Source organism: Chlamydotis macqueenii, chromosome 7, assembly GCF_036417535.1.
Source record: "Chlamydotis macqueenii isolate bChlMac1 chromosome 7, bChlMac1.mat, whole genome shotgun sequence".
Lineage (NCBI taxonomy): Eukaryota > Metazoa > Chordata > Aves > Otidiformes > Otididae > Chlamydotis > Chlamydotis macqueenii.
This window is the reverse complement of record NC_141562.1, coordinates 5142567-5168499: the sequence shown is the minus strand read 5'-3', so window position 1 is coordinate 5168499 and position 25933 is coordinate 5142567. Positions and strand designations below refer to the sequence as shown.

General features: G+C 40.9%; 1 protein-coding gene across 2 annotated transcripts in view; it reads right to left on the bottom strand.

Annotated features, from left to right (window-relative positions):
• LOC147600032 (uncharacterized) overlaps positions 1-23055 on the bottom strand; it is a 30440-nt gene extending 7385 nt beyond the window's left edge. Inside the window, exons 1-11 of one of the 2 annotated variants that reach the window (XM_086752534.1) lie at positions 22892-23055; positions 19004-19030; positions 15392-15734; positions 10914-11030; positions 9758-9999; positions 4725-4890; positions 4152-4248; positions 3145-3220; positions 2307-2432; positions 904-1071; positions 503-560 (exon numbers count right to left, since the gene is read on the bottom strand). In XM_086752534.1, the coding sequence (XP_086608660.1) occupies positions 503-560; positions 904-1071; positions 2307-2432; positions 3145-3220; positions 4152-4248; positions 4725-4890; positions 9758-9999; positions 10914-11030; positions 15392-15734; positions 19004-19030; positions 22892-22992 (1521 nt within the window). In that variant the 5' untranslated portion in view covers positions 22993-23055. Of the gene's footprint in view, positions 1-502; positions 561-903; positions 1072-2306; positions 2433-3144; positions 3221-4151; positions 4249-4724; positions 4891-9757; positions 10000-10913; positions 11031-15391; positions 15735-19003; positions 19031-22697 lie in introns of both variants that reach the window. The other variant, XM_086752533.1, reaches the window with a different exon arrangement.
• Between the last annotated feature and the right edge of the window lie 2878 nt (positions 23056-25933).

The window sequence follows — 25933 nt, the reverse complement described above, 5'->3', positions numbered from 1 at the left end:
CATTAACGGGTAACAGCTCCTCAAAAGAACTTCGCTCTGTTCTCTTTGTGGATAAAGTACAAAATTGAGACCCTAGTTAAAAACAAAGATTCCTTTAGAGTAAGTGTGTTCTCTGCATCACTTTAAGGCAAATTGATCTCAGGTAATTACAGCCAGCCTGCACAGCTGGCTCTTCAAGTTCTGGACGGATGCTGCAGCTTGCTCACCACCTCTGGCACACCACCACGCACGTAAGGAAGGTTTGCAATAGTAACAGCTGGAGTATTTCACCCGCGGTGTCACAATAGCAGGTAAAACAGGTCCTGTATTATTTAGATGCCTGCCAACTGTTTGGTGAGGCAAGATGCTGCATAACAGAAGAAATTATCTATCACACTGCTCCTCAAATGACTGTGCACTCTCTATTGGACTTCTTCAACGTAGTCACCTAGAGACACAGGAAAACAGAATACACTAGGGGAGGTCATACTGCTAGAGGAACGGAAACTGCATCTCATCTTACCTCGACAGTGAAGAGCTCAGATGTCACAAACATGCGTTCTTGTTTGATATCCAAAACTCTGGATGAAACAAGGGATAAATTACAGATTACCACAATCCTTTGTCATTGTAAAATATTTTCAGTAAGCATTTTGACAGTAGCTGTCTTTGCTGCTTTTTGTATTAGACACTTATTCTATGCTGCAAAGGTGCTTTCACATTGGAAAAAAATGAAGGAAAGAAAAGTTTTTCTGAAATACAACAAGAAAAAACCTTTTGATTCATTAGTTAATTACAGACTTGCAGACTTCAGAGTTACTTAGTTACTTACAGACTTCCAAGAACATTTGTAAACATGTCCAAATCTTTAATAACCTTTGTACTATTCTGTGACTGTATTTCCCTAATATTAGTCTGATTTACCTTGCTTCTTCCCGAGCCAAAATCTCCAATAGCTTTGAAATGTCTCCTGGGCAGTCAGAGAGCACAAGGGAAAATCTGCACACTCTGTTATCAAGGGTCAGGGCACGAGCTACGCACTGTTGCAGCAAATGTAACTCCAAGTTTCCACTGCATATAATAATTGCCACTCTGAAAACACAGAGAAAAACAGAATTCTTTATAGCACCTGTCTGTGCAAAGAAACCATAAATCAAAGCCACTGTATTCAATATCAGCTTAAGATCTCCTAGGACTCCCCTTCGATAAATACGTATCACATGTCAGAGGGGCTCCTGGCTCTCAGTATCAACTGTGGGCAGTGCGAGCCTAGAAGCTGGCTGCATTAGTTGGTCTGAAACTTTGTTTTAATTTCGCATTTCCTGGAGGTTTTCATTTTGTCAGAGATAGTTGGCTGGAGGTCTGTTTCAAATTTTAAAAATGTAACATAATTTTTTTCCTGTAAGTTCTGAGTCTCAGCCTCTTAATGGTGAGACAACATATATGTTCAAGGCTTTCTGTACCCGTTAATTAAAATCTGCCTCAACTCTGCAAAATGAGTGCAGAAATGTTTGAAGAACAAGTGAAGAGCCATGCAGTTAGTCCCTGATAATCTCTCTCTGCAAAGTCAAACCTGACCTCTTCAGACCCAGGCCTTTTATTTCAGCTGTGCTGAATTGAAATTTGCTGCTGCTCCGTATGTATTTTGTCAACCTCTTCTGAAGAATTGCCTCAGCAGTATTTCAGCTTACAAGGCTGTGCATTGGAAATTTTATTTTGTCTTGAGTGTGTGTATGTTTAAATACACTCTGGACTATGTCCTAAACCAAGGCTCAATCCGCTTAAGTACTGAGTACTCAAGCCCAGATGCAAGACTTACTCACACGTTTAACGCTAAGCACCAGGGTAATCCCATTGACTATTCGGGCAGGAGTTCTCAGGGCCGGGAGGCAGGTGTCACTGACCGACTGCAGAAGACAGCCTAGCTCCTGTCCCACCACGGACAGGGCTGATTTCCACAAGTGGAATGAGAGAAGGCAACAGGCTGACAAGAGCAGGATGCTCTCCTGGCAGATGTGACCATGCCCCATGGAGCTGGGTGTAACTGCCTTTCCCTGAATCATTTCAGAATACAGGGAAATGACAATATTTGTCTGGCCTCCAGGCTGACATTTGTGTTGTTCAATACGGTCTTCTGATCTGCAAGTGGTCTCTTCAGCCTGAAGCAGATGCCACAGATAAGCCTGTTGCCAGTTCAGGGGCAGAAACTGCCTCGTCACTCCTAAAAAAAGCAGCTTCTCTCCTCTCTGTTTCCTGGGACCGAGGCACTCAATCTCATGCTTTTGCCACAGTCCCCTGTGAAGCCCTGTTTGTAATGCCTGCCATACCTTTTACCCTTCAGCTCGGGCAGCTTCCCTGCGACCAGTGCTGCGAGCCCAATAGCCCCTTCTGCATCAACCGTGGCTCGCTCGTACTCCAACAATCTCAGCATCGAAATGAGGATGTCCTCCTCCCTGAAGGCGAAAGAGTTGTGTCAAAACAAAACAAAACGAGCTACCAGAAGCAGAAGGCAATGCATGTATGCATAACTGGATTCCCTCCATCCCCCCAGGTACATACGACCCAGTGGTGGTGGTACAGGAACCTGTGCCGCTGGGGGTGAATGTACTTCTCGGTCTTGTTATTGACTGAAAGACAGGATGGCATTTTTCACTAGGACCATTGTGCTAGCTAAATCCTAGTGGTAAGTATATTCTGCCAACTTGGCCTTTCAGTGAAGATTTGGAAGGGTTTTGTCAAAGGCTGCCTTCAAGTGTTGTAGAATGCAAGAAGGACAAGTTTTACACCCAGAGCATGACCAGGTACTTGCAGCAGGTGAAGTTTTGTCCAAAGGGGATCAGTCTGGACAACGCTTTTAGTCACATGACTTAGTTTTAGGTAGCCCTGCGAGGAGCAGGGAGTTGGACACAATGATCCTTTATGGGTCTCTTCCAGCTTGAAATATTCTATGATATGTGGCATTGGGCTCAATGTCTTCAGCGTCCCTCTTGGAAGAAAAGGCACCCCACCACCACCACGATCTTACAGCATGTGAATGACGGCAACTCTTGTCAACCTGCTCTCCACTGTACAAGAAGAACAACCGTGCCTTGGTGGTACAGTGCACTTTTCATATACACCACTGTTCACCCAGTATTATTCATTTCACTGTTTTTCTTCACCTACCTCACAGCAACAACTTTATCCACAAGTTTCCCAGTCAACTGCAAAGAATTGCTGCCAAAGCAAAGTCCGCTCACATCTGCAGATTTTCAAAAGACAAAAATATGAAGGTGGCTGCTTTAGACAAGTTAAACATTTTTTAGAGTCCTGACTGTTTTTTGCCCTTAGTAAGTGCATTAAACCGCTGTTATATGATCTTAAGTTGCTTGTTCGTTTTTTTTTTTTTTTAATATGACAAAAATGTGTTAGGGAACTAAAGACCAAAACTCCAAGGAAGATTTTGTCATTTTGGATCCATTTAAGAAAATTATGATTCTTCACTGGCACAGTTGCACTGTGAGAGTGACTCTGCAGCCCAGTGCTTTTCACTCTTCAATGAGACTTGAAGGAGAGAAGAACCAAGCGTGGCACTGGGTTTGTTAGCTACAGCAGGACAGGCAGCAAAGGAGTGTAGAGACAGGCAGAGCTTACAGAGAGAGTTAAGAAGGTTTTTTTTTAATAAAACTCCCATTTAACCCAAAGCTTCCAGAGACTTGAACATCAGGTAAACAAGATATTCTTAAATTGCTTAACAGCTGAGGGGTTTTTGAGCAAATTACATGGAAACAACTGCATTGTTTATAAACACTGTTGTCCCAATAAGAGTTTTGTGAGTCTAAATATTTAAGCACTGCATTTTCCTGGCTTTTCACAAATTAATCTTTTACATGAGAGCTTTCCCATTTAATTCATTGGTTAAGAAGCTGCTTGTGAAGGCAATGGTTAGATAAATATTCTCATATTTCTAAGTATTCACCTGAACATTTAATGTGCACTGGAAACAGTATTGTACCCTAGGATGATGGTGGGGGAAATGTGGCAGAAGTTGCTCTTACAGCTTGAATTAAACTCTGACTCTTCAGATATTTCCTTTAAAATATGTCTGAACTGAAATAATGAGAAAATAATACAGTTGGAGATAACAATTGCAACCTGTATTTTACCTCCAAATAAATAATGCATTTTCTTACCTCCATAAAAATGATGATTCCTGAAATCCCGGTCTTCAACTGGGTGGCCAGCCTTTAAGGACTCTTGCAATACAGGGAAACTTTCAGATTCAACTCCCTATGGAAGACAACTGCTGTCACTTTTTTATTGATCCAGTTATAACAGAAGTCACCACCAAAGCGGACACCAAAAAAAGCTACACAAAGATTTCTCTTTAAATTAATAATTAATTTCAAATTGCATAATAACTGTGCTATCACTGAACTTATCCTGTGGCTTATTTCGGACCAAACTTTCCTATAAGAAATTATTTCAAAACACAGAATTGGATTTCATTTGCTTTGGAAGATTCTTTCCACATTTTTTCTTAAATCTAGCCAAGCAGTCAAGGGACAGGAGGCTTCCCAGGCTCTCAGAGGCTGTTCTAGATGAAGCCCACGGGATCAGATTGTCCCTGTCCCTAGCATATGCAGTCTCTGCCAGGGTATCACCACATACCAGTGCAGTGCTACCACTAGATATCAGCGCCTTTTGAAAATAGCTGTGGGGAAAGCCATCAAAATGCAATACTTTATGAGTGAAAGGAGACTTACAATTACAGAAACATGTGGGTTGAGGTGTTTGAGTGCAGCAGCCGACCCCGCCAGCAAGCCACAGTGGCCTCCTGCAGGGAAAATCACTGCATCCAGCTTTGGCACCTGCTCGTACACCTCCAGCCCCACGGTTCCCAGACCTGACAGGTAGACAGCACTGTCCTCCCTGTGGGAAGGAAGGGCACAGCTCAGCAGGGGTCACAGTTGTCAGAGCAACAATAGTTCAATCTACTACTTACAATACATCATTCAGCAGAGAAAAAAAAAAAAAAAAAAAAAAAAAAAGTGAGAGCAAATCACCAACACGAGGGGAGGAAGCAATACAACAGGACCCTGCCATCAGACAGACCGTCACGTGCCATTACATACTGGGAGAAAACTTGTGCCATTGACAAACCCCTCAAATGGCCTTAAGGCTGAAGAGCGAGTATCCCTGTTGTTATGATTATCAGGTGTTTACAGAGCTGGTAAGACAGAAGTCACATTTCCATTGCCATCACGTACTTCAGCTTCATAAATTTTAAATGTTGCAGTCCAAAGTAAAAGCAAAGTCTTGAAAGGAAATCTGCTTCTCTTTATTTATAGGTGGAATTTAGTGTTTGTGATAAATGGGAATTTTTATGAAATTTAAGCACTGAATTCAACCTCACAAATACCAAACAGATTGTTACATAGTTAAGTCTTTCCACAATCCAGGGCCAATATCTGATACCTTCACATTACTCTAGAAGGCTCTGGAAGGGTAAGAAAGAGAAGCATTTAGTTGTGCCAGAACACTCACTGGTAAAACACTTTCAGGCAGAGGTAATATAATGAGCAGAATAGGGACAAATAGAGTGAAAAGATTGAAGAGAAGTCCACTGTACAGTCACACAATTAACTTGGATGTATTTCTAAAAGCTGCTTTGTGTTTTATTGAAAATTAGCTATGATGTAAATGTAGCATGATATATGAACAAAAATATGAGATCTCTGTATGTCTGTATGTTCTGCTTTTTCTGGCAAACGGATAAGCAAACAGAATTATAGATCTGATGACTTCACTTGATTTACTTGATCCAGGGTGTCTGGGTACTGGGAAGCTATGCTTTTATTGCTGTTAGACATGCACAGAGAGGCTCAGCACAGGAGCACAGAATGCCTGCAAGGTGGAGACCAAAGCCCTCTTGAGAAATTACCTCACATATATAGCAAAACACAAGAAATTCCCCAGGGTGAGAGTCTATACAACTACCCAAGAAAGTATAGGAGGAATGAACTTTCACTCCTGTAGCACAGCTAAAGACAAAGGCAAGAAATCAGTGGTATGGGAAACTGAACCCTGGAATTTATTGTCTTTATCAAGACAATAAATTCCTTATGTGTGACAAAATACATCACTGGTCTGCTGAATAGTTCTTCTGGAGCTCTATTTGCAAATAAGATTCAGAACTGAGTTTGTGGAGTTACACCTGCCATGCTTACATGGGAAACCATGGGGACCTGTAAAAATGAACGAGGACCTGCGATACTCGATGTATGAGTAAAACTTCTCTAACAACTGAAAATTCTGTCTGAAGGAGACTGCTCTGGGCATAGAGATTTATTAGCAGGTTGAATGAATGTTTCAGATAACCATATTTTCCTTGCTGACATCTAGTTAGAACACCAGTTCACTGATCAGCCTTCAGCTTTTTAAAATAAAATGGGTTATTTTATTTGCACTGTGACTTACTACTTTTCTCTGTGAAAACAAACATATCTCTTTCTGTATCATACGCCATTGAAGGAAAATCAAGGAAAAGGGCAGATAAATCTAAAGACTGCAGAGTTAAGTAAGCATTTTTGAGTCACAGCTAGAAATGTGGCCATTTGCCTTCTGAAATGTGTGATACAGCAGTCAAAGATGGGGTGTCAGGCTTCAGTTTCCCAAAGAAATTTTGACGTGGCAGCTAGCAGGCTTCGTTCCCCTGTTTTCCAAAAAAAAAAAAAAAAAAAAAAAAAAAAAGGGCTTGAAAGCTATCAGCTGTCCTTCCTAGAGTAACAGACTAACCAGATCACAAATGAACAAGGACCAGGAAAAAATATGGACTCGCAAGTAAAGGAAGTGTGTAATTCAATGTGTAGCACTCTGACCTCTCTGATTCACAAATCAATCTTTCTCATATCATCCCAGAGGTACTGTGTTATTTATTGGCAATCTTCACATTGCATTTATAATGAAATCCTGAATTTCTATATTAAAAAGCCCATGTTACCTAGGCAGCAATTAGGTAGACTTAATGATTGAATTCCAACTTGAAAAATCACATTTCCTTCCTGAAATTTCACAGGAAGTTGCAGTTGGATCAAAAGTTTCCTTCCTCTAATTGAGCTCTTGCATGATCATTTTCATAACACACTATTTTAATTGCACGCAAGAAATGGGAAGGACTGACATTGGCACACCCAGCTACAGGACACTACCCATGCAGGCAAAACCAAAGACAGTCACGTAATGTCTGCTTCAGGAAGGAAGGACTGAATTGTTGGTTAAGGAGATCCAGTGACTAAATTGCTAGGGATTTTATGCAAGCTAGAATTAAAATGACATTTCAGAAGTTCCATTCTAAGGCACAGGAGATCAGCTGATGTTTTACAGACAGCTTTGGCAAGTGACAATGAATGTGCATCAGATACGTATTGAAGAAGACTGGCTACCCACATATGCACACATCTCTGGGAAAGCTCTCCCAGTCTACACCTAACAAGACACATTTCAGGCATCCCATTACGAAAGGCTCACAATTGTAGGGGGTTTTTTTCTACTTTTTTTTTCTTTTCTTCAGAGTGTGAAAAATTGCATCTGTGAGGTTTGAATTAACTACAATAACAGATTGAATAACTCTGTTTCTTGTAACTTGAAATGTAATAAATCAGACTGCTTTGATATTATTAATAGTAATGTGCACATTTGGAGTTCCTCAATGCTGGATGCTGAAGTCCTTCACATGCATTGTCCCTGGAGCTTCATTAACCTGGAGAATATCTACCTTATGTAATACAAATAATTATTTGGGGAGGAGGGGAAGATTAAACATGAAATTACAATAAAATAATATAGTTCATATGTGCAAATGCAACAGCTGATGCAAGCCAGCTGGGAGTTAACACGGTGATTGAAAAATGGCTGAAAGAAATTTGGAAATCACAAGGTTATGGAAAGCTGTGTTTTTCAAAGAGAGCCTAAATGGGTTTAAAATTCCATGGGAGCTAGGGCACCTCATTCCCTTGGGCTTCTTTGAACAAGGTGGTGCCTGTGCTGACAGACAAGGCACAGCAACCAGCCCTTATGGGTCACTTGCTGTCGGCAGACCTAACAGTGCAATTGAAGAGTACAGTTTTTAATAAACTGTACTCTTCCCAATTAAACCAGAAGTAAAGAAGTGAGGACTTTCTCCATTCTGCAATCCTCTTTCCAAACAACATTACACATTATTACTATGTTTAATGTGGTAGTGCCTAGGAGCCGAAGGGGAATGGGCACTCACTGCAGCAGGGGCCGTACAAACATGAAGTGGTGGATAAAGCCTGCACAGTGGCAGCGATGGGGAGAGAGAATAACATTCCAGCTCAGTGCATCAGAGTGGCTGCCAGCTACCTCATGGTAATGATTTATCCCTCTGTGTTTTTGGAAATCTTACTTGAAAAAAAAGGTAAGGAAAAAAAAAAAAAAAAGGGAAGGGAAGGGAAGGGTGGAAGAGACTGCAGAAAGAAAAGGAAAAAAAGGGGAAAATGGATCAGTTCTATATATTTTTGCTTGTCTTATCTTATTCTAATAATGTTTTTATTAGATCCAGGTTGTTCAATTACCTTAAATACTTCAAACTTAAATTTATACTCATCCTTAGCTACTTTAAATATATGTGTGTCCTGGTTTCAGCAGGGATGGAGTTAATTTTCTTCTCAGTAGCCGGTGTGTTTTGGATTTTGTGTGTGAAGAATGTGGATAAAAACATTCTGATGATATGAGTTGTTGTTAATGAGACCAAGGACACTGTCTGGCTTTCCAAGTCTCGTTAACGTGCAGATGCGGGAAGCTGGGCAAAAGACAGACAGAATAATTGATCCAAACTGGCCAAAGAGAGTATTCCATGCCATAAACGTCATGCTCAGTATATAAGTGGGGGTTGCCCATGGGAGGGGGCATCATTTTCAGTTATTCCTTTCCTTGTCGGGTATCCGTTCGGGCACCCTTGGCATTCTTTTCTTCTCTCTTGCTTGCTGGCATCGTTCCCTCTACCTTGCTAGCTTGCTCTCCCCCTTTGCTTGCTGCTCGGTGTTGTTCCCGTGATCGCTGCTCAAGACGGGCTGCGTCGGTCATTCGGACATCGGGTGGTGAGAAATTGTACATTGTTCATTTTGTATATTTTGTATATATTAATATCCTTATATCCTGTTAGCTTTGTAGTTTTTAGTATTTTTAGTAAACTGTTTTTATCTCAACCCACGAGTTTTCCTTTCTTCCCAATTTCTCTCCCCTGTCCCACTAGGTAGGGGCAGGGTGAATAAGAAAACTGTGTGGTGATCCGGGCTAAACCACCACAATGTGTCAAGTAGCCTCTTAATCATCTTTTTTCAAAGCAGAATCACAGTTTTGTCAGTCACATCAGATATGCAAAAATTTTACAGCGTTAACCGTCTCTTGCTCTACACTATGCCACTGAACCCCTTGCACTAAAGATTAGCTCTTACCCACCTTACTCCAAACAGGAGACGAAGAATAAAAGCTAGCTTTAATGCTTTCTGACAAGATACATCAAGAGTTAACATGTATCCATTACCATACTAGCCTATATAATTCCTAGTCAGGAAGCTTGCCTAATTTAGGGGAAAAGAAGTGTTTCATTTTGCTTTCCATCCCCAACTGTTACAGAAAGACTCATGATGGGAATATGTAACTGTCCGTACCCTAGGTAATGGGAACATGTTGATGACCCGTGATCAAATTTTAATGAAACTAATTGTACAAGTATCTAATCTAATCTTTCTAATCAGCCTGAATTTCCACTTACTCTTCAAGGTAGAGGTAACCATTCTCCTGTGCCAACCTTCTTGCGTGCGTCTGGGAATCCTTAGCTGTAGTGCCATAGGAGATAACCATGGCACCGTACTCACGGCACATTTTCACTCTGGCCGGGGACGTGTTGGTTGACATGATGACAAACACTGGAATACGGAGCTCTGAGGCGTGGTAAGCAACGGCCATGGAAAAGTTACTGTCCGAAGCCACAATCACCCCCTTTCTTTGCTGATCCTAAAAAACAGAGTTGCTTATTGCATGTTATACAGTCACAAAGCTGTCCCATATGATCCTGGATCATTTTAATGGTCTGATTTCCTTCTTTTCCTCTACTAGCTGGTCACATTAGGATATAATGATACAACAGATAGATACATGTCTGGTGTGATCTCAGGATTTACACACAGGGTTAAGAAAGCACAAGATCAGTCTCTGTTCCTGCGCAACTCTGGGTTTGATTCTTGTTCCATTGGAATTAACTGCAAAATTCCAGCTGATCCCAGAAAAGCCAGTACTTGGCCTCTCAGGGCTGATATCAGGCCCCTTTTCCCTGCCCGTGGGAAATTATTTCATTTCGAGTTTTCCTTTAATAGAAGGATTTATTCATATTATTACAAAAGTGCAGGAATAACCACTGTTTCTAGGCTGCTGTACCATGGCATTATAATGATGATTGCTGCAGAGACTCAATAACCTCCTATGACAAATGATAAACAAGCTATTCATGTAACGATACTGAAATTCATTACAAAATCAATTGGTGATCTCGATTCTTCTCATCACCCATTGTAACTCAATTTCATCATCACTTGAAGTTTGATAGTTTCAACATGTCAGAACTGCAGTACACATACAAACACTTTCATCTAAATGTCACAGAAAAATGCTGATATTTACATTTTGCAAGATTTCAAATATTTTTAAGCATTTCACCAGCAGATCAGCCAAGCATAAATAAAGAAGTAACGTATTTCATATTTTACATTCAGATACTTGCAGACCTATCTATGTTGTTCAGAACAATGGCTCAAAAGGCAAGAAACATTGCAATTCCACTGACATTATGGGTAAAATTGTCTTAAATTCTGCTCCATTTTTGTGAATCAGAACTAATCTATTTCCTTTTGAATGTTGACATTTTGTTATACCTGAGGCAATGATGTCAGAAGGTACAGTACACCTCGTTCCTTCACGGATCCCGTGTACTGGAGGAACTCTTTCTTTAGGTAGATGTCCATTCCATACTGCTTGGATAGTCTAGAATACTGGAGTATAGAAATGTTATTATGCAGATGTATCTAAAACTAAGAACAATCTTCCAGATCCCATCAGCTCCCTGGTGAGGTATGCATTCAACTGCTATGAATGAGCTTTAAAAAGTAAATTTCATAATCTCTTTCTTTAGAAATACATGACAATGTGTTGTTACCTACCAGAATCTTCTGGTTTATGGAAGCAATTTTCGAACTCAAAGCAGTGAAATATGTACCCCATGCCGTTATGAATCCTGAAAATAGCACTTGTTTTGGTGTTACTGTTCAAATACAGATATTAAAATAAGTATTTTCAATTTTTTTTTTCAAAAACCACCCTATGGTCTCATATTTTAGCACTTGCTAGAACTGGATATTGAACACCCCAAAAAATAAGGTCATCTCTTAACAGATAGAAAAGCAGCTAGAAAATTCCTCCTTGAGCCCCATGATGACTCTGCTATGGTTTCTGCCACCAATTTTCTACTGAATATTGTCCATTTTGCATCCCAAGGCCAGTACAACATTAGTAAAGAAGTTTCTTATTTGAAGAATGATGGAAATAAAAAATATTTCCTAGGATTGCAAGTGTAAGCAGCAGCTGTTTGAAAACGCTCAGTGTTTGGAACAGAAAGAATCCCTGAGCTGAGAGGAATTAGCAAGTATAGTGTACATGTGATGCAGTGTCCAAACGCATGATTTTTAAAAAATATTCTTTTTAATGTCAAACCTTTATCATTTCTTTAGTAAGACACTCACAGCATGCATCGCCATGTTCATTTCCTAATACCGTATTATCTAAACAAGAGTTTTAAACAAGCTAACTTATGAAATAGAGCTGCAGGAAGCCTGTGGGTTCCAGCTCCCTAGGCTTACTGCATCTCTATTTCGTAATTGGCTCTATTTCTTCCATTGGCTGCCAAAGCAAACGAGGACCTGGGGATTTAGGGGATCAAGCCTTCATTTATCATAACTCAGAAAGAGAGATAGATTAAAAGACAGTATGACAACATATTTTAAATATTTATCTCAAACAGTATCTGGCAGTGTCACACATATGGTGTATAGTGTACATATTACTATGTACTGACATTTTTTTCAGACTATAGGACTTTCAAAATGAATTTATACAAATTAAATATATCTGAAAGAGATAGTTGCTTTAAGGTATACAATTAAACTAAATGCTTCAGATTAATATTTAAAGGATTTTTAGTGGATTTACAAGTATATATCAAGTTCCTCACCCATAGGTGGGGCCAGATTCTCTGCTTTGCTTTTGAAAATCCTGCAAGAAGAGCTACCACTTGCTGTTCTTTTGCAATTCTGGCTGCAGAACTGAAAGAATGGAAAGTGCTTAGTACACTAACAGGATAATAGTTTCTCTCCTAAACAGCCTAATCTATGGAGAATGCCTATACACACCAGAACAAGAACACTAGATGAGAAACACTGCTTTACTGGTTCTTCACATACTGCACTAGTTTTACCATTTTTGGTTTTGTAGAATATCTTGGATTCTAGAGTGAACAATGAGAAAACAGATTTAAGGAGATGAATCTTGTGCCTTCACAAGTTGCTATGTCTTCTACATTTAAAAATAGTGTCATTAAGTCACTTTTTACCACAGAGGTGGTGTACTTCAGATTATTATTGTTTTTCTTTAATTTTGATACTCAATATTTTAATTCTTTAGGTTATCCTTTTCTGCTTCCTTTAACTGAGGCTTTCTTTTTTCATGCAGCCTAAATATAGCCATTACTTCTAACAAAGGAGGTGTCAGTGCTATTTTCGGCTGTGCTGACCTGATGCATGACCTTGTAAGACTCATTAATCCAGCCTGTAAGTTTTCCCTTTTGTCACCATGATCTTACCCAAGGACTACAGACACAGTGTCTAACGTACAACACACAGCACTACCTCCATTTGGCACACACAAATCTAATGCAAAACAACACTTGAAGTTCCTATATCAGTAACCAAACCAAGTGCCCAATTGAATACTAATTCCTTGCTTTCCTGTACTCACTACCTCTATAACATCTGTTACAATCAGTCATGATGCCATCACTCAGCTCCAGGCAAACTCCTGCGTAAGGATCCAGGACGCTCCATCCACGGTCTCGCCTGCAGATTAGGAATCACCCTGCAATGTGTTTCTCCATTCAATTAACTGAACTGAATGAATTATAGTCATGCTCACTTTTTAAATCCAAACAAATGTCCCTGAAAGGGGCTATTACCTCTCTTTGATGAGTTAAAATAAAGATTATATGTATTTTTATTTTCATCACTCTGTGCTTTCAGTACTTTCCTTTAGAATCAATGCACGAAACATATACTAATGACTTCTGTGGGAACATTACTTTGAATAGCAACAGTCGTGGGCTATTTTCACACTACAGCAAGTGGGGATAGAGGTTTTCCACTATTCTGATCATCCCAAAAGCACAGTTCATAAAAAGAGACTAAAGAAAAGTTAGCCTGTTTAGTTTGGCACAATAAATGCAGAAAGGGGATACAACCGTCTTGCATAAATCTGCCAGGGACAACCCAAGAGAAAAGAACTATTTTAGTCGAGGGGCAAAGCTGCCTGAGAACAAATGGCGTGAATTGGCCAAAGAGAACTTAACTACATGTGAGCAGGAGCACGATCAGGTTACGAAAAGTTTTGAATTACACAGATGTCTGCAGGAGCAGCCTTTTCCTGCATTAGGATGTGTGGAGAGCAAGGACGTGGCTCTGGGGACGGGGCTGAGGTAGACTTCACCGGTTTGGCAGAAGCACACGACGCCATGAGCCACAGGAAAGGGATGATCCAGGCTACCAAAGGAAAGGGAGCTAGCTAGTTCTGCTTTCCAAACTAAGCCCTGGCACTCTCCGTGCCCACAGATTTACCTTTGTTCAGCAAAATTAAACCCATCTAACAAATGAGACCAGAGCTGTCAATTACAGAGAAGTGCAGTGCTCACTACCAGCAATATAACTGCAAATTTGCTCTTCCTGGGACAGTTTCTGTACAAAAGCAGAAGACGTTTCTGTCCAGAGCACTGTCTGTGCTCTCAGGCGTGACAGTCTGAGAATTTTGGTGGCAAACAATGCAATACCCAGAGTTTGGCATGCTCCCTCTGTTCACCCAGGCCCTGGCCCCTCAACAACCCATGCTGCACACGTTTGCTCACTGCCCCCGCCACTTTCCCAAACAGGCCAACTTCTCCACTCTGAAAGGAGATCCAGCTGCGGCTGGGCAGGATGGTTTAGTCCCAAGTCACTCTGAACAGGCAGGATACGAACGCAAAAGCATCCAGTTTGACTCCCTGCACTCTGGCCCACACACCACCCTGCAAACTTTTTGTGCCACCTTACAGCCCTTGTATCATGCCCTCTGTCACGAGACAGACTTCTTCAGTAGAATGCTACAAAACAAACACAGCTATCATTATTTTGGGAACTCTAAGCTAAAAAAAACCACCAAAAGTAATCTGTGGATCAGCAAGCACCATGTGGGAAACAGGAGACCTGCAGACCCAACCACTTTGCTCCAGGGGCTGTTAATTCCAAGCAGTGGCTTGGACACCAAGATTCTTTCCCTGCGCAGGCCAGAAAGACAATCCACAGCCAGTGAGGCTGGCGGGGTGCCCCTGGTCAGCAACAGGGAGGGGTTCATCGAGAGAGCAATTTGGGGCTGCTGCTATGAATTGCCATTTGGCAGAGACGCGCTTCGCACTCACTGCAGGGAAAAGAGGAGATTAGCCACAGAATGCCTCAGTAGCCTTCATGAAGTGCTCCCAACAGTAGATATACACCTCAAATTAAACAGCTTCCCACTGTATCTCTCTTACGCTTTAGCAAATGCTTGTACATTTATGGGAGTGTCTCAGTCATTTTCATACCTAGACTGATCGATAGGTGCGTATGTTTGTGTGTGTATATCTCAACATCCTTGTTTTGTTGAAGACACACGTGGCAGAGCCACCTGGTTACAGAACATATCCAGCCTTGACAAGTTGGCTAGGAAGGAAAATCTGTATCTTCAAACTCTCCAGATACGAGAGCTGGTTCCAAACACTGATAGTCCAACATCTCCAGCTCAGGAGTTTTTCACCGGCAGCGTAATACCACAGTGCATTAAGTCTACGCCTAACAAGGTTTATCCTTTGTTTACAGGTCACTGCAATCTTTGAGGATTTAGGTTAGTATAAACAAGTAAGAAGCAAATTATTACTGACAGTTAACAACTAATATGAACATGGGACATCTTACACAGATCTACCTGTTGCAACTCACACATAATCTTCATTAATTTCTAATAAACTTTTATAAAGAAAATAAAAGAAATATTGAGAGAATGCAAAGCCATATAAACTCCCTACCATGCAGGGGGTTTTCTGAACACCGCACTGGATTTTGAAAGCTGCTGCACTAATATCTTCAAAACGAATCAGCTTGTTAGAGCTTGACAGGCTGGTCCTACTGCTTGACTGAGGGATGCGGGAAAGGGCATCCCTAAGTAACTCCTCGTTACGGCTCACTATCTTCATTTCCCAGGTCTTCACATCCCCATTCAGGTAATCCTCCTCACCAAAATCTTTCAGTCTCTCAGGGTTGATAGAGGGTGGCTTCTGCGCAATAAGACCATTTCTTATTGGCCCATCCTTACAACAGTGAAGATCACAAAGTGCTGGGGCATCTTGTTTCTTTATTTTATTGTCATCCCTAAAAACAAATACAAGAAACTTGTTAGGAAGGCTTGTATGATTAAAGGCTCGACATTTAGCGTTTAAGAAGGATGCACATCTCAGTTGCTCTTTGCAAGTCTCAAATAGGCAGCCTGAATTATTACTGTCACAGTACCTTATCTTGTAGGTGGATTGAAAGCTACCGTAGCCGCTCAGCTTTTAGAAAAGCCACAGATAATCTGGCATGTGAACAAACTGGGAAACTGTCATATCCAAGAAAATAAGAAAGATATAATCTGTGCTGTTTGGGCAGCCAGACCTTCCTCAGTGCTCAGTCTCAATGAGCAATGACTCCAGTTTAGTGCTTCCAGAAATTTTGGAATAACTAGAATTGTACTTGCTGTATGCAACTCCATGTTCTTCCAAAAAGGCAAAGAGCTGCTGCAAAGCATTCCCTAATACTATTTATAGAAGTAACAAATGTCATTACGTTGTACACGAGAGGTCTGTTTCTCTGCTCTTGCATTCTTGCAAAGCATACTCTTGATAGTTGTCAACTGCCTTATGATGGGAAGGAAATTACTTTGATAAGGGATAACAATTATATACTACTACAGAGCTAGAGAACTAGGACTCCTGATCTGTGAGTTAACACTTCATAGACAAAACCACCTGCAGGTAAGACAACACCGTGATGCCACACAAACATCCTTCCCCAAGAAACTTTAGAAAGACAACACTGCTACAAAAATTTACCAGTTTTCCTACCCTCAACATCCTTACTCTACAGTGTTGAGGAGTTCACGGGGGATAACATACTGTAATGTAGGATTTTGCAGCCCTACTAAGAAATAAATGAAAAAAACCTCTAGCAATTTTTGGAATTTGGGGAGTACTGTGGGGAAAAACTAGCATTAAGCAGAAGATGAGTGATTTGGAAAACAGCTGATACCACTTCTGGTGTGTGGCTGTGATTACACAGCTGGTGTAAGCCCCTCTACATGAAGGAGTCAATATTAATCTATTTGAAAGAAAGGGTTTTCTAAAAATACACATGTTAAATTATGTCAGAGATTTCAGCATCATCTCCAACAAAAAATATTTACCATTTTCACAAAACAATTTGGATTTAAGTTATGTAGTTATTCATCAGCAGGGCTGGCTAAAGCAAATGTCACCCTAGTTTTACAGCAGTGATCAGCACTGTAACATGCATTGTAATAATTTCCAAAAAGAATTGAAAAATATTTAGAAACAGCTGCTTTTTGAGCAATTGCCCCACTTTTGAAAGTGTCATCCATTTTCTTTGTGGTCCCAATAATCTGTGCCAGTAGCTCTGCTTTCTATTACACTTCCAATTGTTCCACTGAGGATTTCACGTAACAATACAGCCAACATAAAAGGTTTTGTTATTTGAATCAAATAATATACCAGTAGCATCAATGATTCTATATATCCTCACAGGAGATAAAAAAGGACAACTTCTGTAGCAAGGTCTCTCTCCAAAATTAATGAGATCAACACTAATTTTCTAAGAAATACATAAAATATTTACACATTTGTAACTTGTTTATGTTGACACTTGTGATTTAAAATATTTTCCCGATACTGTATCTTAAAGCTGATACACCCACACAACCAGCATTCTACCTCCAAATTAAATAGCTTATCAAGTAGCTCTATTCCATACTTTTCTGCATTTTTGCTCCTTTGAGGTTAGAGGGCTGGAACACCTCATGAAGATGTTAAGCTTCCAGTGTTAGTTCTCATATTAGTTAGCTTAATGTTAGGTCTTGCATATTAGTTAGCTTAAGGCAAAGATGAGAATCGGATCAGACTGTCACCCCATGAACTTGTTGCAGCACAGCCTCTGGCTTAACCAACAGCTATCATCATCTAAAAGGCCACATCGTTGTCAAGTGTTCACTCCCTACCTGCCCGCCCCCTCCCCCAAATCTCATTTTCCGTATCACAGTAGCCCATAACCACTCCAAGAGAAGAACACACACATCTTCTCTCTAAACATACTATCTAAAATGTTTAGCAAGCATTAGCAATGAACAATATTTCTTCCATTGGCAATAGGTTAAAAGGGTATATGTAGGGTAAAACACATAAGTAGATTAAAAAATTGTGATTTTTCCAGGTCAAATTTTTTTTTACTGACTGGCATTTGAGATAGGAGATAAATTCACACTTTTTCCTTGTATCTATTGCAATCAATTACAAAAAGCCCATAAAAAACTCCAGACAAACTACTACAAACTACAGGGGAATGTACCGCCACACTAGTGTGACATCAAATGTTTTCATCTGCAAATATAAAGACCAAAATGGCATATTGATTTTTGTCCCTACTCTTGGATTTCCTTTTTTTTTTGGCAGAACAAAGGAGGGAAATAAATCAGATTCTCAGTCCTTGATCTGCAGCACTGCTCTCATAAACAGTGAATATCTGCTCAGGACACTGATGGAGACAACACCTTACGACAATTTGAAAAAAAGAACAAAAGTCAAACAGCTGTAAAATATACGCAGCAATTTCAAGCTTGAGATAGGTTTAAAGCACATCTGAAACATTACCATCTCAACATTTAATATGGCAACTATCATCCATTTGCATCTGAAAGGTCAGCAGCCTCATCACCAAAGAAATATCATCATGCTGTTGTGTATGTATGTATTGTATACATTTATTTCAGATGGATTTTTATTCCCCTTCTTTGTAAATATTTTTAATTTATACAAGTGAATGATATTTTTCCCTATTGAACCCATCCAGGTGGGCCACAGACCCACTGAGAGCTCTCGAACCCCAAGGTAAACAGTGGGTGTAGGTTTGGCAATCCATCACAAAGAGGCAACTAGCAACCCTGTTGGGTTAGATGCATTTCTCTCCTCAGATACAGTTCATATGCTCGGCGTAGATCAGCTCCGTATGAATTTCTTTTGCAGGGACAGTTAAAGCAGGCAGCAAAACATGCAAGTGCTCACAAAAAGACGGCACGTGACTTCTCATGCACAGCAACGGAGTATGGCCCCCGTTCTAGCAATCATGCTCAACAGATGAAAACCTGAGCCAATATAAATACAAACCCCAGCATTATAAAACATTGCTCCTTTCAAATGGATCGCTTTTTCTCTTTTGGAGTTTGTCTAGGAAAGTTTTCATTAAGAAGTCTGTTTATTTCCAACCATAAAACAAACATGCAGATGGCAAGCTTTGTTACATGGTTATAAATTATGAAATTTTACCTTTAAAGTGATTAGTAAAAGCAAACATGAAAATACAGTTTATAAACCTACTTTTTCAACAACAGCTGCTCAGCATAACTGTAAAAAACAAAAGAGAAGGTCTGTATACAGATATTCCATGAATAATTAAGGCACTGGAAAGAAAAAAAAAATCATTTGTTTAAGCAGATAGCTTTACATAGTTTAAAGTCTCAAAGCCAACGCAAAGACAATGTGTACTGAAATTTACTCTTAGAATGATAAAAAGCAACAACCCCGAATGGATAATTTTTCTGTTTCCAGTTTGGTTTTTTTTAATATATTGATAATTTTCATCATGTTAAATAGCACTGGGGAAAACAAGTATGGAAAAATAGTAATATTAATAAACTAAGAAATTAATAAAAGCTGAAAATATAATTTTGGGAAGATAAAATGCAGCAGTAGTGCATACTATACATAAACACGACAGCTGTACCCTTCGTTACAAGGAGAAAGAAACGCCCACACAGTTATCCTGCAACGATGGGGCAATTGCATGTCCCCGTTAGACGAAGTACATGCAGATTGCCTTCCTCAGGATTTGTGAAACGGACTAAACAGATTAAACCGATATACTGGATCTCTTCAGCTTCTAAAACTGAAGGAGCAGAAAATCTACAAAGTCAGGGATGTCCAGAAAATAGGCAACTGGAATAATTAGTCACTGTTTCTCCCAGCGTAACTGTTAGGGGGAAATCATATGAAAGGATCAAAGAGAAAATTTAAAAGTTCCCTTCTAACAGAAAATAATCAGCTCACAGAACTCATTGCCACAGGATGCTATGAACGACAATGGTATAAATGGGTTCCTAAAAGTTGTGCAACTGTGTGGAAGTAGGTCTAATAGGCACCACTAAACATATCATTGAAGAAGCAATCTGTGATTCAGGAAGCCCCTAAGCACTTACTTGGCAAACTCCATGAAGGCATATGAGAGAAAGTGCCTTAGGTGGCTTTTATTTTTCTCCAAGCTCCTGTTACTGGGCACCGTTACAGAGAAGACACAGAGGCAGACTGCTCTTTGATCTGACCTAATGTTGCCATTTTGATTTGCAGACATACTCAATGTCAGTATTTGGTCCACTTGGCAGCTCTTACACCTCTTACAAAATTAGTAAAAAAAATGCTTTTCGAGGCAGAAGTGAAGTTGGAATTATGGACATGCATTCCCATGTTACTGTGCTACTTCACAGAGAGAAATTCAAGTGTCACAAAAGGAAACAAAGGAATTTTAGTATAAGACTGAAAAGTCAGCATTTCTTTGTCATTTCTACGGCAGTTTTTATCATCTACATTCACAATGATACACACTCACTGTGAAGATGTTCTGACAGTATGGTACAAGTTCTGTGAAGTATTCTAGCATCCTTATAGGTCTACACCACAACAAGAATTTCATACTCCATTGCCTAACTTGGGCTGATCAGCTGCATAGCGCAAACTGGCAACATGTTGAGTTTGAATACCACTTCAAACCATCCCAACGAATTGGGGCTGGCCTGTAATTAACTCATCAGCACACATATGCATGTCCCCAGCCCCATCTCCTCTGACCCTTCTGGATGCCTGAGCCTTCCCTCTGATACCTTCCCATTTGTTGCAATCCCCTTTCCCAATAACTCCTAAATATTCCCGTTTCATCCCAACTCCTCTTCTATCTTTTTTTTCCCTTCCCCGAACATATCCAAATTCTGCAATAGCAGCACTTCTTAAAAGCATCTCAGCAGCTTGTGCGAGCAGGCCTTTAGGAAAGAGAAATGGTAGAAAAATTGAGGCTTGCTGAGATACAAATGGCAAGAAGCGTCATAACAAATCTCCTCCTCACTGCTAGTAATTCTAGGTAACTGCACTGTACAGTGTCTGAGTGAAGGAACACACTAGATCTCTCCTTGACAATACAGTTAAAACAGATCAAAGACAATACTGCACTCAAACACTACCGTCTCAAATTATCATTATTTTGTATAACACTAGTAGCTAGAAACACCTGTTTGAGACTATCGCTCCAACTAGTGGCAATTATAGGACGGAAATTTAAAATGCATCTCTGATATTTAGATACCCAAATCCTATGCAAAGTGATCCTAAGTCACATAGGAATCACCAACATTGTCCCGTAAACAGAAAGACAACTTCAGTAAATAATAGCTCAACTTTATTGATAGAAACTGGGGCACAGACAGATCGAGCGACCTGCCTAAGTGTCTTGCAGGAAGTTCGTAGCAGGGCTCCTTATTAGAGTGTCTTAAAGACGAAGAGATCAGGGCTTAGTTACTAGCTTGTATGACACAAACGTTAGGGGATGTATGTGCTGTGACCGTCCAGCATAGACAGGTACATAAAAACCAAGCTTTGAGATTGAGCAGGCATTTATAACTCCACTCACCATATAGAGATCTGACAAAACCGTATTATATTACACCAGCAACAAATGTAAAGAGAGCTCAGGCTCATGCAGGGAACAACCAAGCTGCATTATCACTTCTGATAAAATATCTCCTTACTTTCAGTAAGTCAGATTTACCAGAGCCTGAGCCTAGTACTATATCTGGCTTCATCTGTGGTCATAATCCGTTGCCAGTCTTCTGTACACACTACTGAAATGTCATTGCTTACTGCTGGCAATGGCAACTGGGTGTCAGCTGCTAAACAGGTAACAGGAGAAAAAGTAATCTGAAAGCAAGAAGAACTCAGAAGGTCACCCCTCTTGGTTGCCTCTACTTCAACACCTTCCAAGTGTCCCTCAAACAGACCCATCCCTCTAAGCACTTCTTACGGGACATTCACAGCTGTGAATGTCAAATGATCACTATCAAATACTGCACACAGTTCACCAGTTAAAACTCTTCGGGTAATTAAACTTTTTTTCCCTCTTTAAACTAAATGTATTCTGAGTTTAGAGGCTCTCTGGGGATTAACACATCTCCATAATTCACTTGTAATAAAGAATGATTAGCATAACCCAAACGAGAGGAAAGAGTGGTCCTGTGATGAAAGCATCGGTTTAAGATTCTCAGTTTGCTACAGAACACGTCACATCACGTGTGAATTTGGGCAAGCCATTTTTTCAATGCAGAACTGAGACCTTGTCCTCACCTTTGCTGTTCCGTGAGGGTTTATTAACAACACTGAGCCCACTGAAACAATTTATCTTTTAAACATTACCAACATCTGCGACTATTGGCAGGATGCAGGAAATGAGAATTGCCCCTTTTTTATACCATTATCTGGCAACACCAGGTTGTGACCTTGCTAGCAGTGTCCAGATAATAACATTTGGGCAGAAAGCAACTATGGACAAGGTTAAGAGAGAGGCTATGCAGGCAGAATCATGCCACGTGGGTGCACGCTCCCCTGCTGATGCAAGGGCACTAGATGTCTCCTAAATTCCCTCGGCACCACCCGAGCCTGAAAACAGGAACTCAGTAAGACCATAAGCACCAGAACAAAGACAACCACAGAACATCTGAAATAACAGGATCTGATACAGGCTGTCCCAAGGTAGATTTTCAGCAATCCATCAGCCTGTCTAGGGTTATTACATAAAGATATAAAAAAGCTGAACTCCATGAGCATCAAGTATTCAAATCTCCACTGGTCCCACTGAATGACCCCAAGACCAGCTCATATCCACAGAACCCTGGGAGATACCAAAAAATTACAAATAACTTCCTTTTTTTTTTTTTTTCTTAAGAAAGTAAGGAAAGGAAAAAGAAAGCATTACCTATACAGCACAGCAACTAAATAAACAACGAGGTGAAGCAAAACTCCAACTATGACACCAAAAGGAGGCAGGAGGGGTCCAGGGGTTGTCATGTCCATGGGCCTGGCCCTGGGAGGACCCCGAGGGCTGACCATGATCCCCGAGGGGGAGAAAGGAGCACTCTAGCTCTAAGTCAGACAGCAATATTCTCCAACCTTTGCCAGAAAGGATCGTAGTCTTCATCTTCCCTGGAGCGGTCCCTGGGACTTCGGTTTTTTAACACCCTGGAGTAGAGAAACTGTGCTGCAAAATTCATTGCAATTCCTGGTGCAAAGCAAAGCTGGGAGACTGCGGGCAGGGGACACACTTGCCTGTGAAAAGTGCCAGCCCTGCAATGCCTGGGTGGGAAATAGTGGGCGATGCGCCGTACGCAGCTCCCCAGCGCTGGCTGGGGGAGGGAAATGCCTTTCAGAGAGATAGCTGCTGCTATTTAAAGAGATTATTTCAGAGGCCAACCTGTCCTTGTCAATTTGAGTCAGGGCCTGGATTATGCTTGGGTGACGCTCTGTTAGCAGGACACTTCAAGCTTTAGTTACTTACTGCTTAGCGGTGAAGCATGATCTAAACCTACTATAGGGCCCGTGATTTAACAGCATGCACTTGGCTAGGCAGAAGATGCAAGAAAGGGATGCCTTTTTTGTGGTGGTTGAGTCACTTGCAGGGGTCCTTTAAGGCAGCACCAAGGACACGGGTCTTCATGACTGAGGCGCAGAGGAGACCAATTGCTTCATGTGGGTCTTCTCTTGGCACAAGTCCTTGTAGCAGAAAAGATATACTCAAATAATACAGACAGAAAAGATCAGATCATCTAGGGAAAAGACTGCAGAAATAGATATAAAAAAACTCATCTAAATCTGTTCTTCATTGCACTGAGGGTGTGTTAGCAACGGCAGTGCCAGATTTCCAGATGCAGGATAACTGTGTGGAGGAGAGGGGAGTGGGGTCCTTCTGCAGTTCCTGTCCTCTGGAATACAGTCCTGATGGAGCGTAGGCTCCAGGCTGCCTGGGGACTGATCAGGTGTCTCTTTCCCAGCATCACTGGTCCTTCAGTACCCTCTGCTTTCTGCTGATAGCGTACAAAATCTTAACCTTCAAGACAGAGAACAGGCACATCGTAAAATCTAACCCAAGCTGTGACCTAACCCTCCCCACAGAGTACTGTGAGAAATACTATCATCTGCTTTATATGGGACAGTCAGAATAAATGATGAAATAGTCTTTTGGGATTTCTGGGAAACTCTGAGCTGTGCTGGTGGAGCCTTCCCTACACTGCCGTGGCAGACAGGTCCCTGTTCCTCAACTTCATCAGTACACATCAAGCTCCAGATTCACCATGTTTTCCTGTGTCTCCAACCCCAAACCCCTTTCCAGGCGGTGAATGTGCAGGTTGTGGTGGTGACATGCTACACATGGCCAAACTCAGCAGCACACCGCTGCCAGAAGTGAAGAGAGAAAAAGGCAGCCGGCTGCTGCCAGCACTTTGTTCATAACACATCTGAAATGCAATGGTGGGCAGGAAAGGGAACTTAAATGTAGTGAAAATCTCCATGCCTAGCTTTTGGGTGTCTGGGAATCCAGACCAGTGTGCTCAAGCATTGACATGAATTCAGCTCCCTACAAAATGAGGCCCTGATCTGTGATTGGCACTTGTAGACCATGTAAAAGCAGTAAAAGGATTTTTGGGACCATGCAGCCAAGCAGTTGAAAACAAATTCACCATGTTATTTCAGGACAGAAGTCCATGAAGCATTGAATCACTGTCCTTCTAAAACACTCCCAAACATTCAGCTCACTAGGGAAAAATAGTATTTTGAAATCTCTGCAGTAGGTTTAGGCCCATGTCAAACATCCATTCAAAGCCCTTGCCTAAGTGTGTGCTGGAAACGCTGACTGTGCAGTGTCTTAGCAGGTACTGCATCACCGCTAATTGCTGTAAGTTAACTATGACCATTTTCTGAGCTGCTTATTTCCTTAATGAGAGATAAACGATTAAACACACACTATTATTAGATGTGTCTTCCTTTCATTCTTGCCTGTCAAACTTCATTGTCCTTACAAGCTTCTTAGGTTTTGTCTGCCACTTCAGATCCACCTTCACTACCTGTGCACACAGAGAGGATGGCCGTCCTGCTTGGAGCAACTTTGTCACTTTTCACAGGCACTGTTTTTTTTCAGTATCTGTATGTCTTCTCTAAGACATCTCTCTCTGTTGTTACTTGAATCCTTTAAATAACTCAGCCACTTTCATCTAGGAAGTTAATTTGGTCTCCTACTCCTTCCTAATACACTTCTCCAGGAAATTCCTGTTTATTTCCTTTGTTTTGACTAAAACAAGTATCAGCAGGAATTGGTATATCTGCCACTGCTGTCCAAGAACCAGAACTCCCCAGCAGAAGTCATACCCCCGTAAATGACTTTTTTTTTTTTAGGGGCAGTATCACATCAAAATACTTATGCTGACATTTTATGCTTTTTGATTCAAGGTTTAATACACTTGAACTAGATTAACTCGCAGTTTAACAGCTGTTACAAAAGCAGTATGATGGAGCTTACAGCTCCTTCCCATTTTCACTCAGACATTTTACCCAAGCAGACTGCTGTGATTGCTCAAGGAGTTTTACAGCTGACAAGGTGGATGAAAACAGCAAAAGTCACAGCAGCAGGGTGTTGCACAGCCTCCTTCCCACTGCCACCGGGGACATCTTGTCAGGTGTGGGGAGGGAATCCCACCTCTGTTACCTACAGTGCTTAATTTACATCAAGAAGCACACTGGTGACAGTAGCCCAGTTACGCATTTGAGCTAGTTGGCTATAAAGGCAACATCCTATTAGTGATTTCCCTCATACCATCTTCTGTCAATTCCTTTTTCAAACTCCATGCCTCTGAATCAACTGTCTGCAAGGGGTTTTTGTCTGCTGCACTTGAAATTCCCAGGATGCCCTCATTTCTCTCTGGTTTTGCACTTAATCAGCAAAACCTTCTCTAGCGTATTGCCTTTTAATAACCGATCCTGCAAACCTTTAACATATAATGTCACTCTTGGCTCTTAGCTTTGAAAAGCCAAATGCCTCTCAGTCTCTCAGACTGAAATAAGTTATTTTCATTACACTTATTCATCTTGAATAGGATCAAGCCGATCGCTACCGGCCAACCAAAATACACAGAAAATGAACAAGTTCCCTAAACATCTAACTGC